The sequence below is a fragment of the Microchirus variegatus genome, assembly GCF_963457635.1.
Source record: "Microchirus variegatus genome assembly, chromosome: 17".
In the NCBI taxonomy this organism is placed as follows: Eukaryota; Metazoa; Chordata; class Actinopteri; order Pleuronectiformes; family Soleidae; genus Microchirus; species Microchirus variegatus.
Genome location: NC_139818.1, coordinates 21,573,888 through 21,595,817, shown reverse-complemented (window position 1 = coordinate 21,595,817; position 21,930 = coordinate 21,573,888). Strand labels below are relative to the sequence as shown.

Genomic DNA, 21,930 nt, shown 5'->3' with positions numbered 1-21,930 from the left:
TTGATGAAGTTGTGGACATGGGATTACAAATTAAAAATTTAAATGTGTATTTTTTTTTTTTCATGCAACAAGTATAAGTTTCCTTACTGCACTTTTGTTCAAAGGCCACACGCTGAGATTGCAGCGTGAGCAGAAGGACAAAAAGCCAGGGGAGACGGAGGTGGGAATAAAAAAACAAAACAAAGTATGACCGGAATAGAAACATCGGAGAGGAAGTGAAGGCAGTTGGACAAAACCGATCGATGGAGACAAAGCACCCGGTGCGGGGAGGACACTGCACAGTCAAGAGACACACGCGAGCACACGTAATGAATGGATTAGCTCGCCATGAATAGGCAGGTAATCAATGTGTGACTGTACAACACCCATGGTGATGGTAATCCGCAGCTTGTCATCCTTGACTTTTGCAGAGAGTTGCCAAATCCGAATACCCCAGGCACTTGCTGCAGGTCATTAAATCAAAAGGAAAGAGCTGCCATTTTACCATTTTAGTTCAGTTCAGTTCAAGCAGACGGGATGTAAACATCCCCGTCAAATATATTGAGCTACAGGTTATGGATATACATATGCATGGTGGTAGCACCAAGACGGAACATTACCGGGAACGGCTGTCTCACATAAGCTCTGTTGATCCAGTCTAAATTGCCACGGTGCCACTTTCTATGCACAAGATGTTTACATCGCTTTCCTGAGCTGACGCTGAAAGGTTCGGAAATGCATTTTCATAATGAAACACAGCCGAAGAAATAAGGCGGCATAACAAGTGTCTGTTATGACAACAATGACACAACGGCGGCTACTTCAAGCTGAAAAGAGCAAGATGTTTGTTTGGAATGTGAAGATGCACATTGACAGTAAATCTGAATGTCCTATCGTTGGTGTCGGATACTGTATCTCTGAAGAAGGACCTCGTCTTATCAAACCAAATAAAGGAATAATCAGGCCCTCAAACAGTGCCTTTATCCCAAGCACTTCACAATTTGCCACCCATTCACAACCTATGGCAGCAAGCCACCAACTGAGGTTCATCGAAAGAGTGGCAGAATGTTTGGTTACAATGCTGCAAATATTCACTTCGGCAACTGAATGTGACGTCACTCATAGAAACACTTATACACTTTAAGGCCTAAAGATATACGCGATCAGATGCCCAGCTGTCAATCACAATGGTGTCCATTCACCACTTTATTGGCTATATTCCTCAAAATGACAAGTTCTACAAAAAAAAACCAGGAACCATCAATTGAGACCATTATAAAGAGGAAAATGTTGCCTTATGTTATAAATCAAGTGGGATGTGGGCTATTGAAGATACATTATATGTTCCTATGACTGAATTTAGCATTCTAACAAGAGCCAATATGATTCAAAACCACTCCAAAAATCCTATACACCGCATGTTTCACAATGCAGAGACCGTAAATATGAGTCATTTTGTTTATTTCTGCTTCATGGGTGAAGTGTTCCACTGTTTGAGGGTTACGTCCTTGAATAAGCTTGAAATGGCCCAAATGTTTTGTCAACACCTTCGTGGTTTGAAAGGACACAAAAAAGGTAGGCCAAAAAAGCAAGGTCCAGATTTGTCTCATCACTTGCCAATAACAAGTCAATGAAATCTGCACTAAATAATTTGCACAATGGGCCAAAACCTTGAAAAGTGACAAAAACATGTTCAGAACCAAGAGTAACAAGTCACAAAAGTCATAGTTTCTTTTAAAATGACAATAAAAAACCTTCTCCCCACACAGACTCTCAACTGGCAACACAATTTCGCTACACGGAGATAAAAACCAAAAAAAGCAGCATAAATCAATTTCCCTGACGGACACATAACCCAAATTATACTCCCTTTAAAGCGCCGTCTGTCTTCTATGATGCTATAAAATGCCAGGGAGGAATATTCAGCATTCGTGCATCTCCCTTTTTTTTTTAAAAACTCTAAACACTGACAAGATAACATATCACTGTTTCACAAGCATCATTCATTAAACATCCACAGACAGAAACGGGAGCTCCACAGCTCAGAGCTCAGCCTCAGATAAGGAAGACATTACTTATTCATGGGGGCCCAACTTAAATCTCTGTAAAAACCCGCAAGATAAAAAAAAAAAAAACCCAACTAGACGGAGCGGGGAGAAGGGGAAAGAGACAACCCGCACTCATTAACCGGTCACAGTGCTCCGCGATGGACGCCCGTACAGCGGTGATGTATGAAGGGGGGCAGCACAGAGACTAATGACAGCTCAGAGATGCAATTACGCTGGCCTCACTTCAAAAAGGCAGGTGGAAGAGCGACTCAAAGAGCAAGAGTCGTAGAGCGATTTCCCCCCCTGAGTGAAACTGCATATGCACGGGGGGGGGAAAAAGATGAAAGCTTCAATGACTAAAGAATAAAGAATACGGGCTACGGATGAATGAAACATGAATGAAATAATACAAAGCAGAGGGTGAATATACAGTACTGTTCACATTCTTTGCTGCTTTTATCTTGGTCAAACTCTGTGATCATTGGCATTTTGGATTTTAATGATGCAACAGGGTTTCCGTGTAGACAGCAAATACGCTACTTTAGGAAAAACGATGGCGTCATATCCTAAGCTCTCTCTTGCGTTTATTATTCATTGTTTTGTGTTGTTTGACAGTTTTACCAATGAAAAGTAACTAAAGTCAGTCTGAAAAGACAATAGATATCACGAGGACGCGTCCTGTCCGGACAGGAAGTTGAAGAACGGGTTGAAAAAGCGTGTTTATAATGTTGTTTACGCCGGTGAAATTGATGCACTTTAGCAGCAATACCGCTATTCCGACCCAAAACAACGTTTGTCACATGATCCGGCATTATTACACAAGTAAATACAGTCAAAATACCGTTAAGCTATTTGGAAATTAGCCCGGTTCTAGCTAGCGCAACACGCGTATGGAATGCTAAAGCAGGTCTTGAATAAACCTGGTCTAACAGAGCTTTTTTCCACAGCAGATACTTCAGAAAGCCTTGGAAAGTGAGCGATTAATTGTGGTACACGTAAGTTAGCGCTCGGTTGGAATCCTTCAAATGCGTAAAATGTGTGGGAGAGAGGATAAGCAACGGGTGGGTTATCACCCACACAATTATAGATAACACTGACAGGTCAATAAAAACTGAAAAATGTCACGGTGAAAAGAAGAAGAAGAAGAAGAAGCACGAATATTTTAAGTTATCACCCCGCAGAACGACACGCCGGAGTGTTCATTAAGGCCATATCACATTCGTGCAGAGCATCATTTGTGCCGCAACAATAAACCGGTGTTACGATCGTACACGGCTGGTGCAGGTGGGGTTAGGGCGAGGCAACAAAAGAGCTTGATTAAGGTTGTATTTACACTAAAACTTGGGAGTTTCCCGTTTTATAAGTAAAATATAAGAGCGCCTCGGGGTGTATTGTGTGGACAGGTTCAACAAAACTGAAGAGGAAGAGGAAACTGCTCAGGCAATGATGTTAGATGAGTTAGGCATCACCAACAATGGTTGGCAGTGGTGCGACGGTAATGTTCATTCGGCTCCTTTAACACCAGTCAATCAAGGTTTAAAAGCCACATGCTATTTGAGGCGAACATGTGCGCGCCTTTATGGCCGCAATTTACCGCACTCTGACGGGTGATTTCCAGCACACGGCACATGCTCTACGCCACAGACTGGTTTTTATGAACGTGGCAGTAAGTGCCGCGCGACCTCTGCAGACGCCAGAACTGAAGCCATTAGAAAACTTTGGGGACACGGTAGAATGGGAACAAGGTCTGTGTGGGTGGTTCCATTGAAAAAGTGCCCGGCGACAGTGTCAGAGAGTACAATCACCACGAGTACGGTACGCAAACAATAAACCAAGATGAATTAATTATTAAGACAAGGTCGTTTGCTTCTGCATCAAAGGGACTTCACTTTATCTTTCGCTGAAAAGACATCAGCCAAATCTGGTCAGTGCCAAACTATGTCAATTTTTTAAGATTTCATACTTACTTATAAACCCCCGTTGTCATAATTTTTCTCTGCCTACAACAGAATCTCACCACAGGAACTGGTATAACTCGATGTTGTAGAGCAGGGATTACACACGTCCCGCCGGGGGTTCCACCCACGTACAATATGCACCCATACAACGAGGACACATGGCGAAGTGACGGGTTTATCTCGAGCACAGTTTGACATAATGCCGAGTCAGACACTTCAGCTACCTGCAGCGTCTCTCCGTGTGAGCCGCGCTCGATCTATCGCGGCGGCAAATCTCTCCGTGTCAGCCGTTTGACAGTCGGACAGGAGAGCCGCCCGCAGTCTATAAAGGGAGAGCACAAGTATGCTAACAATCCAGACAGCGATAGCAGATTACTCCCCTCAGGTCACATACGGTTGCCAGGCTTGTTTGCAATAACTTTGTGGGTCGTTTGACTTGAAGTTAATGTGATTCAGGAGTTTTTGTGGTCCACTTATCTTCATCCATCCATCTTCTACTGCTTTATGCTCCATGTGAGGGTCACAGGGGCGTCAATACCAGCTGACATATGGGATGGAAGCACCACTTTTGACCCTAAGAGATGACTTATTGTACTATCTATTATTAACTTCAAAGATCAGCATTGATCTCAAAACACCTGCGCTGCTCCTGAACAAATATCGGTGCTCGGAAATTCAAGTCATGCGATTGCATTTGCATCGCGATTGTGAATGTGCGGCACGGAATGTGCACAGATGTTCTGTTCTGAAAGGGGAATTTCAATTCATTGCACCGTTGCCTCAAAGTCATCTTTAATGACTGATCATTTCTAATTATGCTGAGTTTGAGGCTGTGTGCAAGGTGTGATGAATGATTCATTCTTAAAACAAACACTAAAAATTATTACGCTCCTATGGTTTCCGTGTTGGTATTTGTACGGCTTATTTGCTTTTAATTTGCATACATTTATTTGGGTTTTCAGTCCGTTTACCTGGGTTAGGGTTATACTACTTACTCTAACTCTAGTAACTCTCCCTACACTAACTCTAGAAACTCTCCCTACACTAACTCTAGTAACTCTCCCTACTCTAACTCTAGTAACTCTCCCTACACTAACTCTAGTAACTCTCCCTACTCTAACTCTAGTAACTCTCCCTACACTAACTCTAGTAACTCTCCCTACTCTAACTCTAGTAACTCTCCCTACACTAACTCTAGTAACTCTCCCTACTCTAACTCTAGTAACTCTCCCTACACTAACTCTAGTAACTCTCCCTACACTAACTCTAGTAACTCTCCCTACTCTAACTCTAGTAACTCTCCCTACACTAACTCTAGTAACTCTCCCTACTCTAACTCTAGTAACTCTCCCTACACTAACTCTAGTAACTCTCCCTACTCTAACTCTAGTAACTCTCCCTACACTAACTCTAGTAACTCTCCCTACACTAACTCTAGTAACTCTCCCTACTCTAACTCTAGTAACTCTCCCTACACTAACTCTAGTAACTCTCCCTACACTAACTCTAGTAACTCTCCCTACTCTAACTCTAGTAACTCTCCCTACTCTAACTCTAGTAACTCTCCCTATTCTAACTAACTGGGCCAAAAAGCCAAAAATTCAATAGGAATCAAAATAATTCCATTTGAGTCAACAAAACCCCCACCAATCAACGCTCTGTGATGGGTGAAGTTTTCAATTACTGTGGCGGTGGCTGATTTTCATTCATCTTTCTTTATGGATGCAAAAGAGGAAGTAAGTCGGCTAAGCTCTTTGGTGAGGATGATCGGGAACCTCCGAGATAAAAAGCTCGTTTGACAGCAGATGTGGGAGGGAAGCGACAAGGAAAGGGGTAATGAGGCCACGACTGTTCGACATTCTTTTTCAATTTGTTAGAGCAAAACAAACACACTTAATAGTCTGCGTATGTGTGAGTTCAGAGAAGGCGGATTCCTCGGCGGCCGTACAAAAAACAATGTGGAACCAGGACTGGCATGAACTGATCATGGTAAGAAACAATTCTTAGAAGACTCTATCATGGAGGAGGCCATCAGGGGGCGACGAAGAGTGAGCAAACAAAGGGAAATATACTATATTTTTGGTTTGTACGCAGCGAGTGCCCCCAGAATTGCAGGGAGACAATAAAGAATGCCTTTGTGTGCCTTCAACTGAGGACATTTAAGACACTAACCACTCGTGACACAAGTTTGCATCACAACGGGAGAAAAAACTTACAGATGACCTGCTGTTCAATCACATCCTGGCTGCAGTACGGGGATGAGAAAAATAATGGTCCATCGCGCTTCACACATTTCAGTTTCACGACAGGGAGGGAGGCAACGGCACAAACAATCTTTCCCCTCTTTCCTCGCTCCTTCGCACACAGACTATGAAGATAAACAAGACTATCTCTCTCTCGCTCTCTTTGAAATGACCAGCAGCACATTGTTACCAGGAAAAAAAAAAAATCTGCTGGGTGTATTAGTGGCTGGGATACAAATTCACTCAACCCAGCGAGAAGCCTGGCGGGGCAGCGGGGTCTCGTAGACGGCTCCACGAGAGCGAGTGAAGAAGGAGCAAATATCCTGATGTTAGGGCGGCGAAACTGTTAGAGTGAGCAGCCAAGGTTTCAGTTTAATATTATAAACGAAAAAACCTTTTGCAGTGCAGTTACAGCAGGTTCTGACACGGCCAGGATACATTTACATTAAAACAGGGCTGCTAGCAAAGACGCCACTTCATACAACTAGCATGCATAGTTAAGAATATTGTGAGTTTGACACTTTTTCTCACCATTAGACAACCGCTTGCAACTGGAAACAAGAAGTTTGTAAGCTCAGCTCATTTTCTTGCACCAAAGTCCATTGAGAAAATCCGCCTTTTTAAGCTACCAGGGAACGGGAGCTTCTTAATCCAACTGAGGGATTTGAAACACAATAGTCACAAAATCACTCCGTTAAACTCACTGATGGAGGCAGGGGTTGATCAACAATACCTATAAGGCGTGATTGGAAAAAACTGCAGATTTTCACAATGGTGCAGGAAGTGAGCCTTTTGTAAAAAAAATAGCTAAAAAGTCTCTGTTGAGAGGCATGTTTTCAGTCAAAGTGAGGTGATGGTGGCACTTTGGGGACACAGTGTGGAGTCATAGCCTCATATACAATCAAACTTCAAAAAACACAACTATCGCTTTAAGTTCCTTGTCACACATGGTGGAGCGCAGGTTGATAGTTTACAGTTGGAGTGTCCCAGTTACAGTCGCCCTGACAGCTTCATTCACCCCAGTAAGACGGCTATAGCAAACAGGGACGATGTCATGTGTTTGCCGTGCTCCGGTCATTACTACTGTCCTCTTGGCTAAGTTCCGGGGCTAAGACGGGAAACTCTCCATCGGAGCTGATATACTGTGTGTCATGAAGCAATGCTGCCATGCCAGGCTGCCAACACACTTTTTTCTTTTTTACCCTTATAACTATATGTTGTCATGGTGACGACCTTGGTGGTTGGACACATGAGATAAAGTGATACAATGGCTCACAGTGTGTGTATGTGTGCAGTTACATCAGAGAAAATACCTTCGAACAATGCATCTTAACGTGAGAATTGGAAAATGGAAATGGTCACTCGGCTTGTTTTTTATATATTATATATTGCAGATTTCGGTAATGTTATTATATTATTAATATATATTTTGACTGGATGTATAAAAAACAAGCGCAAACTGTAAAGGCCCTGGTATATTTACGCGCACAGCAAGCGAATTGCATCATCAAGAAGTAGGCTGTGCACGTGCAGCCCACATTTTGGAACCACGCGCACCCAACACACTGTTAGCGCTTTGAAAACGCAAACCGAATTTCCCACCAGTAGGTGGCGTATAAGCCCTGCTCCCCAAGCAGAAAAACCAATTCCACAACAGAAGAAGTACTCGCCGAGGATAATCGCCCAAGCCTACGACTCCCCTGCCCAACGGGACCTTCCAGCTGTGAGATGCTTGAACCCAATGGAGCTGTAGCATCGTTCTCTTCTTCTTTGTGTAGGAATGCGTCCTGTTCCCCGAGTCCAGATTTGTACCGCCAACCGATGGTGAAGTGGGATATTACAGGACCCTGACGCACAAGTATACCAGGGTTCGGTATACACTCCCCTACTGAAGATCTTTTTCTGCCAACTGCACCGTGTAACAAACCTTTGTATTTGAAATGCTCTAAATCTACAAAACCATATCTATTTTACCATTTTACAATTGAACTTCTCCTCTTTCCACTCGGTGCCTCATCGCTCCCATCCTTCTCTTCCCTGTCAAACCCCAGTCCTCTCTCTCTCTCTCTCAGTCAATCTTGCCCTTCCTCCATCGCTCTTCACATTCAGCAGCAGTGTTTGTTGAGGAACCAGTAAAAGTGGCATCAGCAGCTGTCCAAACACTGATGACCCCCCGCTGTGTGTCTATGTTGAACGGGGGGGGGGGGGGGGGGGGTGCAGCGGTTCTCAGTTGATTTCATGCGCTCTATTATCACAGCGCAATATTTCTACGGTTGTCACCATGGCGCCCACAAGAGAAAGGTCATATGAGGAAGATGTAGAATATCAGGGGGTCTGTGGATATTCTTAAATTTCATAAATGCAACAAACTAAGGTTCTTTCATGTCTCTATATAAAACTTCTTACATGTTGTTATCGTCATACAGGTTTTGTGGCTCTAGATTAATTCTATTTGGGTCAAAAATGGTGATTCTAGAGGTTGAAGACACCCGTCATAGATGATGCCACCTATCAGGATGAGCAGAGGCTTTCAAATCGCAGAACCTAGCTTTACCTGTCACTCCTGGAGGCCACTGTTAGCAGTCGAGCGGAAAAGTAACTACACTACATCGAGTTTGTTTTGATCAAAACCATTCAGATGCACCATTTCATTATTAGTGACATTTGAAGACCTGTTTCTCAAAATTGTTCTCGACTGCTACGGAAATTGCTACTGCCTGAGAGCACAGCTGCTCATAACTAATGGAGTAGATGGTTGTCGTGCATGACAGTGGGCCTTGCGCAAAAGAGCCGCTAAATAATATAATATAATAGAAGGGAGATAGATGTCTCGGTTATTTTAAAGCCCGATTCGGAGGTGGGGTCGAGTAATTATTACCAGAGCTTCTCTGTGATTTTGGTCCGGTCCAAATCGTTACCAGACGATGTCAGTAAAGATTACAGCGACTTTTACCTGGGGTAAAAAGGTCTGGAAAAATGATCACAGGTAAGACAAATCCTGTACTAATAGACCGGCAGTGAACAAGTGTGTAAACATTCCATCATCTCCTCTTTACAAGTAGATTTCTGTGGGTTTTCAGGCATGATCTGCAGCGTACAACGCACATGAAGACAAAAGGTGATGGCATCAGTGGATTTAGGTAGAAGTTGTTTGCACGTATCTCCGTGACGGAGCCGGCATTGGCGTCTAGGGGTGCGGTAGGTTAAAGGGCGGTGGTTTGGGGATCACCGGGTTCGCTTTCCCCGATGCCCTCTTGCGTCAGGGATCCTGTCGGCGCTCCAGTTACTGGGTAGGGTGAGAGAAGATGTGCCTTGTCTAGGGGGTCACTGGTCAGCCAGGCTGGAGCCAGTGACGGTCGTAGCATGGCTCCACGACGAAGCCCAGTAAAAGGTCTCCTGGGACAGATTGATCCTTCCCAACGGTGGTAGTTTTACTGAGATTTCTTATCCTGTTGCAAATTGGCCATTAATATTACAGATTTCCTGTGATTCATTACCCCACCTCCCCAAATGGGGCTTAAGAAATGTTGTAGTATGTTGAATAAAGATATAAAAAACACAAATTTAAATCAATCTAATGGAAAATGACTACTCTTACCACCACTAGAGACTAAATCGGTATTCTTCAGCCCATGATCATGCACAGTTCAGTGGCTGTTGGACAGTTCTGTCACTGCGACACTTGCCTCAGGGGATTTTTTTGTGCATATCGCAGTCCGGGATCATACTCTGCTGTACTTGTCATCGCAGCATCACTCACTACAGTACAATTTCACTTCATATATCTGACTGTCTCTATCTTGCTGCTCTTTATTCTTGAGCGACTTCACAGTGAAGGAAACGAGGCCATTGATGCAGCAGAACAGGTAATCTTACACGTGTAGAGCAAACTGGCCGCATTACATTATGCTATTATTAGCCACCGCCTGTGTGAAAAGGGCATGAGAGACAGTTTGAAAAAAAATAAAGTTTGTTCATTTGATTCAAGCCAAACTTAGAACACTCAAATTCTTGCAAGGCAGAACTTAGAATAACAACGATCCGTGTTGATTTACGGTGAATGCTGGTTGGAATGCTTTGTTAATGTCTGACTCACAGTTACTCAAGACCCATTAGCCTTGAATTAGCTGGAACTAATTCTCTCAGGTCCAAAGTGAACCCAGAAAGTAATGGGATGCAGATAATTCCCTCAAAGAGCAGCGACAGTGTTGAGTTTCTTCCAACAGAGAATCTTAGTCAAATATAAATGTAATTGAGTGGGGTTTTATTTGGTAGTTTATGCACATATTCAGTGTGTTAGTATGATGTTAACCTAAAGTTTAATGCTATAAATATAAAAAAAAAGTTGATGTTTAATATATTGGTATATCATCTGTGTTGCAAATAGGGATGGCATAATACCACTTTTTTTGTGTGTGGTATCTACCGATACTGATATTAGTCGGTAATTTTATACCGTTTATGAACTACAGAGCTGTTCACAACACATTTGTGCCGAGTCACTTCAAAGTTTTAATTCTCTGTGTAACAAATATTGTAATAAACAGCCAAAATATGACTCTGCTAAATGCCTTTGCTGAATTCTATGCATATAGGATTTCTGGATTGTATCAGATTTTACATTTTAATCTGCCCGATATCCCATCCAGTGATTCTGGCCAATATCAAACCAATACCGATACCGATTCCCATCCCGAGCTGTAAATTAGGTTTGGGCAACCCCAACCACGCCCAAACCTAAACATAACTACTGTAATAATTGCACCAAAAAGCTTTCCTTTTTAAACCCACATGCAACCCAAGTAAAACAATGAAATCCTAAAGAACGAGACGCATTTTTAACACAATGATCAAGTCGAAAAAAGGTTCAAAAAGGGTTAGTTTAAGCTTGTTCTGCTTACCACTACTATTTGAAATCTGTGTCTGACCAGATCCGTGTTCATCTCTGCGTCGCATGAGCCAAAGAGTGCATGCACCATGAAGGATTTAGGCCAGAAAGATCAGCTGGCCAATTAGCCCCCGCTGATTTGAGAGAAGAGGCAGGAAATGGCGGCGGGAGGTCCTTCCAGCGACCGGTGAGGCTGAGCAGACTGTCAGCGCAGCTGTTCACTACACTTTACATCATTGTCTGAAAGTTGGAAGTGACTCTTGTTTCAGGCTCTGACATCGAGATAAACGCTCATCGCAAACCCTCTTCTCTCCGCAGACGCGTCAGCGCTCGACAAAACGACAAAACGAACACGACACTGACAGGACCGAGTTCTGCCGCGGAACTGTACCGGACGAGTGACAGGCTAATAACCGGGGAAGCTAGAAAGATCTATTTTTAAGCATTCAAGTGAAAACCTAGTCATATTTGCATAAGGGGGGAGCTCAACGTTAGATCACAAAGTTGTTCGCCTTTAGTACCGAGTACTGACTTATTTTTAACTCATTAAAATGCGATCCACACGACATGACGCAAATGCTTGACAGACGGTTGAAATTAAAGATAATTAAAACTTGAATATTATTACATCGCTGCCAAAGTTTCGTCAAATGAGAAAAAGTTGGATTTCTGGAGAAACAATTATGCCAGTTGAGTAGGCACAGAACAGCCGCGACTTATCACTGTGGAGCATATAGTGAGAGCAATGGCAAAAGCTGCAGAAAAATGAAATTTAAAGCATAGCCGGAGCTAGAGGCATGCAAGTTCGAGGCAGGAGGAGACAGGTGCAGGGCTAACGTCCTTTGATATCGTGTCAGCTTAAATATTGCATGAATAAACAGTGTGGGCGCTACACGGCATAAGTTTGTTTAGTTTTTTTTCACGGAAAGAAAGACTTCAAAGTTTTTCGAAAAGAGGACCCCAGGACAGCAACATTTCAAATTCATTGGATTTATTATTTTCTCCTTAGCTTTAGTTCTTTTGTTGTGGTCTAGTTTGTTGATAACAAAGACTCAAGAATGCGAATCTGATAACTTCAAGCCAAGATCTTAAGTTACTGAGGGAGGCTTTGTTTTTTGTCTATCTTTTATAGACTCACGGATAACGTGAGTGGAATTACAGAGAGTATAGTGGGGCTGGGCGATATGGCCTCAAATCAATATCACGATATATATTGAGCAGCTCGCCTCGATAACGATAAATGAACCATAAGTTCGAAGACGCAAAAATGACATAATTTGCATAATTGACCATGTGTGTGTGTGTTTTATGTCTGATACGTATCAAATGCAGTGATTTATTTTGTGTGAGACTGAGTGAAGAAACATTTACACCGCTCTGACTCACTGCCTGAGCCCTTGAGCAAGCACGACGAAGTCGGCAAGTTGGCCAAAAAACACTTTTTTTAATTTCTTTTTTATTTAATTATCGAATATATCGATATGGGCAAAATGACATTGACTATCGTCGTAAATTTCGATAACGATACATTTTCGATATATCGCCCAGCCCTAGAGTATAGGCTATTTTGAAGAGGATTTGAAGAGAGTCAGAGTTGCGGGTGTCTGGTGGGAGTGAAATCCAGCCCCCACCCTAACTCTACCCATAACCTTTTTTGGCTTTCGTATATGTAACTTGAAAATAAACCTGGTAACAGCTCAGTGATTAAAGACAGCAAAAGCTACATATTAAATTAGCTCAAAACACAGCGCATGCATGACAGTGATGTGTCAGTGTAATTCATATCATTGCAGTTTTCCCCAACGCAACGACAGGAAAACGTGCAACGTTTTAAAGCTTTTTTTAAAGCTATTGACCTTTTTTAGAAGTCAACCTTTGTGCATCTTAACATCAGTTAACGTGCGGGGGTAAAGTTCTCATTCATCGTTCCGATAATTCATTGCGTTTCAAGAAGGTCTGCACAAAATTGTTAGGTTGGAATAATAATTACCGTGCTTCATTCCTCAAGGGGAACTGAATTTAACTGCAAATCACTTGAGTCGAGGCCAAGTGCAAATGCCGCGGAGCCCAAGGCCCTGTTCAGATTTTGGCATCAAAGGTCGTCAGCGACTGAAAAAGCACTTTTTAAGAATTTCAATAAAATATATTTTTTGTTGGAAGATACCGACTCAAATTGTCTCAAGGAGAGTAGATTTTCGCTGTAATGCAGTTGACAAAAAACAACGTCGACCTGGGTCACATGATATGGAGCTTTTCCAACAATACCATAGCCACATGGTTCATTTTCGCTGTGGAAAGTGGAAAGGTTTGGTTGGGTTCGGTACGTTTTTGGCACCCTTCCCATGGGGTACCAGAGTAAGATCGTACGGTACGGCCCAGCTCCACCCATGACAGACCAGCTGATTGGGCGACAGGAAAACCAGTGTTTCTTCAATGCCGGCAGTTGATTCTCTTACAAAGTTCGGCGTACTGTTGAGACGAACAGCCACAGACCGAGCAGTTTTCTGCTATGTCGTGGACAATGTCTTCGTCGTTGTTATTATTCAAAGCAAATGAAAAGTCATGTTACCGGTCACAGCTCACGGCAAGAGAGCTGTGGTTGTTATGTTACCCCTCGACTACTCTGTCCATCAAAGGATTGTCGTCTGGCGGTAAACGACACCCCGCACAAGACAATCCAGACTCTTTCCGTGAAGCTCTTCCAAGATCATCTTCGGTCCGAGCACTCACCTTACCCCCTCCCAATCTCCTTCTGCACTCGGATCCACTTCTGCCCGTTCAATTATTAATTGCACTGAATGAATGTTGGTATCCCCATATTCACATGAAAACAAGAATATATACAGTATATATATATGGGCATTACTGATCCGAGGATTTAATGTTTGGCCGCGCCTCAGGGGATTTTCAGATTTCAGAGTTGGACCACAGCCATAAAATATGCTCAAAGTATAGAAGATGGAGGAGATGGGAATCCACAGGCAATGGAATCCATAATCCAGGTGAGGCGAGGGAAGGTTTATCAGCGGTTACTCATGAAATGCACTGCAGGGGCAACATAAGGGTCAGATATACTCTCCGTCTGTCAGATTTGAGGATTATATTGCTCAATCTCCATGGACTTAACGTGGACAGTGAAACTTCTTTTTGGCTGAAACTTTTCAAATGAGTGAAATAACGTGCGGTGGCTAATGATTGCATTAAAGTAAAAGGGCTCCATCCATCACATAGTCTTGATAAAACAGTCAGGTATGGTTGTCATGGCTGCTGATATGTTATATGATGACTCACCGTCTCTCTCTGACTCACACCCACGGCCAGACAGAGGAAGACAGAAAATTGGCATTAATGTTGAGGCGTCAGTCTCAACAGGCAAAGACAAGAGTGAGAAAAAACACATTTGTCCAAGTCTGAGATGAAAATAACAAAAAAAATTTTCAGACTGGAATGAGACAAACCATACCAATATGTTCTTTTAAAAGAGATTTTGTTTAACGCCCTTGTCTTTTTTTCCATGTAGAAATCAATCAGACAGTCGCACAGACGGAGCCATAATTCAATACAAACAGCTTTTGTAATAATAACGGTCATTTTTTGGACTTTCTCAACCCTCGATTCCCCTAATATTTGCCTATAAGAGCGTCTCCTCAGAGAAAAGGTCATGTAATTATGTCCCAGCGAGTCACAGCTCTAGACAGACTTCGTAACAAAGGGAACTCGAGTGTCTTAAGAAAATCGAACGGAACAAACGCAGAATTGAGCAGTTCTTGAACTTTTACTTCTTCTACTTTAATAATTTGAGTAATTTGCCTCAAAAATGTTTCAAAAACAAGTTTAATGTGAATTTAGTGGGGGGGTTTTTCTCCCTATGAGGAAGATAAAAGTTTTATTTTAAATAAAAAAATACCTTCTCTCTTCACTTAAAGGTCAAATAGAAGATCAGGCCCGAGGCGAGTAACCAAGAGCAGTCGGCAACTACAAAGTGAATCGCCAACTACTCAAATTGGGATTCTTGTTATGTTGTGGTCTCTTTGCCTCTCTATGACTGTTTGAAGACACTCATATTATTAAGGTTTGGGAAAAACCATTTGACGTTCTCCCTTCTTTTTCGAACATTTTATGCACCAAACGTCAAATTAATTCATTATGAAGACAATGTACGCGTTAATCCCAACGCTGCTTTTACGGTATACATGTGAGGTACTCACCAGAAGTAGCATCGCCACGTCAGCGAAATAAACAAAAGCCGCCCCAAGAGCGAATCCCACGGCCACAGGCACGAAAGCGAAGGAGCCGTACTTCCCAGAATCCTCCGCCATGTCAATGGCCGGCGCGAGCAGCGACCAATAAGAAGCAGCCAGCATCACCTGAGAGAAGAAAACAGGTACAGTTCATTAGATTTCAAAGAAGTATTATATCATGTCATTCAAAACACACTTCAGCTTCTGCTGTTTGTTTCTGAAGAGCAGCATCGTGCTCATTTCTATTCCTTTGTCTCCGTGGAGATCGTCTCCTGCTGCTTCCTGACAATATCAGCGCCGCAAAATACCAAAACACGAGTCTGCCAATCAAAAACAATCAATGGAAGCATCTTCCGGCAGCCAAACTTGATGTACTGCTCAGCTCAAAACAAGTCGCCGGTGATTGTAATTGTAATGTGCGATATCAAAGACTGTGCGCTAAGAACTGCTAAAATTATGGTAAACAATGTAGTTTTGATCCTGTACTACCTGTTCTGAATTGTCAAAGCCTGGCAGCGAGCAAACACTCATCATTCATGACTCACCGAAGCGAAATGATATTTCTGTTACTTTACTTTCAACAACAATCATCCTGATGCGTTTCCGTGATGTGAATTCTGAGCTTATACATAAAGATGAAAAAGATTGTAGAGAGTTTGGTTCAGGTAGAAGAAGAAAGCCAGGCTTCACCGTGTGGAACGTAAGCTTCATTGATATTCATTCAGCAACCTTTGCCTTTCTTACTGGCAAACAGAGCAGAGCTATGAGATCAAATGGAATCCAAATGTACAACTTCAGCAACTGAGCTGTGGAGAATGTGTACTTAATTGGTGAAAAAACCCATAGAATATACATAAAAATACAAATACTGTTATGTTAAACCATTCAAAAACAAAGCACTCAGGTGGTCTGATGTTAGTCACATGCGTTTATCTTTATATGTATGGGGCAAAATACGAGTCCAGCTGGCGGTTATTAAAATCTACTTGAGATCCAGGGCAAGTTGATTTCATTAGCTGAGCAGAAAGTGCCGACTAAAATTCAAGAAAATCTCCAATCCTCGGCCATATACCATGCTCCAAATCTCTGCTTAATTCAATGAATAAATAATTCAAGTGTTTTTCGCTTTGTCGCCGTGTGACTCGGTTTGTGTATAACTCATGAAATCCGTTTCTCTCACTCTCACCGAAGTGTCTTTGCAGGCTCGAGTTGCTACAGCTGTCGTTTCTTTCTCTTTTTCTTTCTTTCTTTCATCCTTTTGTGATTCGCCGCCATGTGTCGTGCCACAGGCAAAAAGCCTGTCCCAGTGTCTGCGTCTGTGTCTGGGAGGGGGGGTTCACACGTTGAAGACACACGGGCGACTGTACCTTTGTGCCTTTTCATTTGCGGATTCTCTCTGAACATTTCAAAAGGACTCGTGGATGTGAGAACTTCTTATAAAATCAGGAGGAACCACTGCTTCACTGACAGTGACGCGGCTAAATAAACAACGACAATGACGAACAGGTCTGTCGCCACATAATATGCTGTATATTATGTAGTGGTGGGCACGTTAATGCGTTTAACGGCGTTAACGTTAATGCACGTTAATGCGTGTTAATGCATGACGCGTTTCCATGACGACTGACCGGAAAAACAGGGATTGAGTCCCGATTGTTAAAATTAGTCTCTCAAGTAACGCTAGACTTTAAAAAAAGAGGCACATATACGCAGTACACGGGTACGCTGGTTATTTGTAGCGCTGCTCTTTTCGTTCAATAAACATGCTGCTCCAGTTCCACTGTAGGCCCGCTAACGCTAAAGGAGCTAACCGAGCTAACTGGTAAATGGTGCCTGGACTCCGGTGCCGCGGCAGGTAAACATAACGTCACGCACGTCATTGTAAACGCATCATGCGCTAACGTGCGTTAACATCACCGCCGTTAACATCACCGCCGTTAACGTGCTCAGCACTGATATATAGCGTAACCGGAGCCGCTACAACTAACTAGCTTCCGTACGTGATCCGGTTTCTTTGCTGAGAAATAATGAATATGGACGTTTTAACTTTACCCCCATTCTGGACGATTGATTAAAACGAGATGCTAATCCGACAAACTAATCAGCGGTGAATGTAATCGTTAGCCGCAGCCACACTTGTAACATATACCTGATTTCATCATCTCTCCTCTGCAACTTAGAAAAGATAAGTAACGGAATATTGGCAAAAAAAAAGAAGAAGAAGGAATATCAGAGAAACTGACGAACGAGGCCTTTGATCGTAACTAAATCATAACATATTATTCTTCAAAGTGAGTTGGATCTAAAGGAAATGCTGGCCTTTGGAGACGTAATTATGCTACTTATGCTACTTAAACTAAAAGGAGCAGCCTGGTGAATCGCATTTCCATTTCATTTTGTTCCACTCCATTGATCCATCTATCTCTATAAACGCAGGACTGTCCGTTAATCATGTAACTGTCCGATGGCTCGCTTCACTGGCTTTGAACTCGCTAGGTAGACTTTTAAGGGTGCTGCTCCTCTCTCACACAGTGAACGACCGGTTCCAACCACGCCAATTATTCCTCGCTATTGTTGTGGTTGCAGTGGATACATAGTGCCACGTTCACCGACTGGAACCACACGAGCAGCATAACCCTTAATTATATATAAAAAGGAACCGTCTCTCTAACAATTCAGACACCCTGGTGACCATTATGTACTTATGTGCCAATAGAGTCAAAGCGGGGAGCTGTGGTTGCAATCAAAGGATTACCAGCTTGGACGAAATGTGCCGTGATAACCGTGTCAAGCCTCAAAAAGTGAACAAATGCAACTTTGCACTCAGTCCATGATTAGGGTCTTTAGTCGGAAAACAGTTTGAATGTCAGGGTAAAGAAATGAGGGGGGGGGGGGGGTAAAGGGGTCATTTGTGTTTGGATGACTCATGGAATTACAGTGTCTAATAAAATTGTTTCTTCCAGGGTGCATTAATGAATACATTTTCATTAAACCAAAGTGTTTTGAAAGCAGCTTTTTGACAGCAGAAGAGAGCATATTTGGATGAGAAGATGGGTCTGTGGTAGAAGCGATGGGGGTGGAGATATCAGCTATCAATCTGCCGCGAAACAATTACTCGATTATTAAATGAATCGTCGAGTATTTTGACAATCGATTCATCGCTTTGAGTGTTTTTAAGGCATTAAAACGAGATTTTTCTTCCTCTTAAATGTGAGTATTATCTGGTTTCTTTGCCCCATATAACAAAGAAATCATTAACACAACATCACCCTTTCTAGGTTGATCGAGTGTTCAACATTTTATGGACCAAACAATTACTCGATGAATCGAGAAAATAGCCCGAGACATGCCCTAAAGCACACTCTGTCTGCATCATCGTTTTTTTTTTCTCCATTTCATTCCAAAATGGACACTATGCTGTATTGAAGAAGACCTAAAACAAGTGATCGAGTCCATAGACATCTACTTATAGGACGTTTTTTATACTGACATCATATGAGAAGTCTGATGGTCACTGAGAATAACACAAGTTGTAAGGCTACATCTGTTCTTTACAGTCTACGGGTTTCCCTCACATGTGATTCAGTATGAATCGTGGAAAAATACAGAGCTGCCGATCAGTGCCCGGTGAAAAACTGAACAAAAGGACAATGATTTTCACAAAACATGATCTACTCTGCGTTTCCATCTATCCTCTTTTTCCTGTGACCTGTGTACTTGTAAACCTTTATTCTCTTATCCATCTCAACTCAAGTACTGTACAGATTTTTCCTTCATATTTGCATTTCCTGCAGCTAAACCCCAGGTCAATTCCACCATCTCCAGCCTCACTCATTAACCCTGTATACACAGACTGGAGGCTATTTAAACACCTGTCTCCCACTGAAGCCAGCACCCAATTACTGCCGGGTTATATCCATCAGGCCACAAACGCAACGCCCGATATGTGCAAGCTCTGCCCCAGGAACATTCTCGTTATCGTACGAAACAAGCGAAGAAAGCTGGAATAAATCTGCATATGCATGCGGCGGGCTTAGCGTTACAACGTGGGAGAGGACTGAATGGATAACCTAACGTGCTTAATGTCGCTATAAAATACCAAGATAATATGCAAGACGGCATGAGCAGCAACACGTGATATGAGAGATATGCGTGGAGTCTGTAGATTCTCCATCATCAAGGTCACAGAGAAGTTTAGTCTCATCCAAGAGGTCTGAAAGTTTGAAATGCGGGCATTTCACATTTTCAACATGTGCCCGTTTGTGTGTATTTTTGCTGTGTCTGAATGGTCACTGCCACTATTTTTGTTTTATCTTCATGTCGAACATGTCGCATTTCTACCGATATCTCGGGCATCTCTCCTCCAAACAACGTCAAAGTCGGCAAAGCACACGCTGGTGTCATGAGTGAGTCTCCTGTCAAATTTGAAGCGTGTCGAGTGACCCGTTGGACAGTTATGCGACGAACAGACAGACATTCCTTGCATTTATTGACACCAATTAGAGTGGTAAACTCCACGTGTGACCTCAGGTGAAACATCTTCAATAAATTGACAAGTCCATCCGCCAATGAGTCTGTGAAATTGTGATTAATACTGAAAGTTGGGGGTTCTGAGGTCAGTTGATGGGAGAACCAAAGACTTTAAAGCAGTCTGACCACACAAACCCCTATAACTACCATCTAAAAGTGAACAAACAAGAAAATTAAGCATTCCATTGCTTATTTTATAGATGATTCATGATAAATAAGGAGACACAAGGCTTTTAAGAACTATTTCACCTTATTACATAACAGCAAATGGTTATATTTTATAGAAAACGACAATCGTCCTTCCGACAACTTTCTGTTTTGTGCTGCAACAACGCAAACAACCCTGAACACACACTGCAGACAGGAGGAGGCAGTCCTGTTCGAACTCAAAGTAAACGGTATATTGTGCGACTAAGCTTGACATAAGAAAAAGCAAAGTCACCAAAGCACATGGCGTTACATGTCTGAAATCAAAGTGAAAGCCATTTATTGTGAGAGAATTTCCTGAAACGCAACAGTGTCAATATTATCCATTATGTCTGTACCGCAGGTTTCAGACCTGCACTTTCCAAAGCAACCGTCAAACAGCGTGCGATTATCAAGGTCACTATTCGACAAAAGTGTGAAAAGCTGTTGTGTTCCTATACAGTTAGACTTTTGCTTAACGGGCACACAAAACATCTTCCTGAAAAGGTCACATTTAAGTACTTGCTGTTCACGTTCATTTGCATTCAGAACCTTCATCGAGAAACGACCTCGATGGAGCAGAGAGCTCGACATTGGCGAACTAGAAAATCAATAACAACAGCAAAGGAAAAGAAACTGTGACAATGAGTGAACTGGGGTTTTCAGAAGTTTCCAGAGCTGTGTCTATTATTGCTGACTAATGTCTAAGCTTTGACAAAAATGCTGGCAACGGTGAGACTGGTCTTATTTTCATAAAAGACTAATCCTTCGATTACCGTCTCAATGAATCGATTAGCCATTTGGCCCGTAAGGCCCAAGTAATGGTGGAAATATGGAAAGATGTTTCCCAAATTTTAAAATGACGACATCCTCAAGTGTTTGGTTCAACTAATTTCGCCATTTGAGAAGCTGTAATGGCTCAATTTATTTTGCAAAAACAGTCAAAATGACACGGGTTTGATGCGGTGCAGTATTGGCATGATATGAATCGATTGGCTGAACAAAAGCTCACCTCGGTGTGAAGTCGCTGACCTCGAGAGCCCAACGCTACTCCGAAGACGGCAAAGACGGACGAAATGCGAGGGAGGGAATCGGTCGAGTAGCTCTCACAGCCATGTGCCGCTGCTAGTGGGGATGTGAATTAGTGCTTAGTTTCTATCTCTGACTACTAATTTGATCAGTGACATTCAGCCAATTTTCCAAGTCGCAGAGCGCGAGGCCACGGGGCTATTTAAGTATGCCGTCAGTAGCACACCGCCGGCGGCTCTCCGTCACTCCGATGATAGAATAATGTCTTAAAAAAGCAGTTAGTACATCAAAAGGAAATAATGATGACACTGACATTAATTATGTCGCTTCAATCAGCGCCCTTCTCCTCACGGTGGAACGTATGGGGCATTCTCATAGCTCAATTAGCTTAATTTTCACTGTAGACAATGAAATCCAAGTCGTGCATCAAGCAATTTATTCATCCATCCATCCATCCACTCTTCTACAGCTTTAGCCTACACTTGAGTGTCGCTGGTTCCGACTGGGTCACGAACCGTAACCCTAACCCGGGTGAAAACGCAACCATTAAGGGCCCCATATACTCGTATCATCACCCATCCATTTTCTGCCACTTTATCCTCCACATGAAGGTCGCGGGGATGACATCAAAAAATCCGAATTCACGGATAAGTGATCGCTAACCCTATGTGATATAATGTATGCTATGTGAAAGCTCGAGGGTTTGCTCTTAAGAACACTGTGCACCCATTCACGCCATTAAAAGCAGCACCGCCTCGCCGTTTCCCCGCGTTCCATGTCAGTCAATCTCCACTTCCATGTCCTACACAGCCACTCAAGGCGGCAATC

The 21,930-nt window shown here is 42.7% G+C and overlaps 1 protein-coding gene across 1 annotated transcript in view; it reads right to left on the bottom strand.

Annotated features, from left to right (window-relative positions):
- slc39a11 (solute carrier family 39, member 11) overlaps nt 1-21,930 on the bottom strand; it is a gene marked incomplete at its 5' end in the record, with an annotated part of 98,867 nt that overhangs the window by 65,830 nt on the left and 11,107 nt on the right. Inside the window, one exon of the mRNA XM_083904045.1 lies at nt 15,325-15,483. Within this exon, the coding sequence (XP_083760171.1) occupies nt 15,325-15,483 (159 nt within the window). The remainder of the gene's footprint in view (nt 1-15,324; nt 15,484-21,930) is intronic.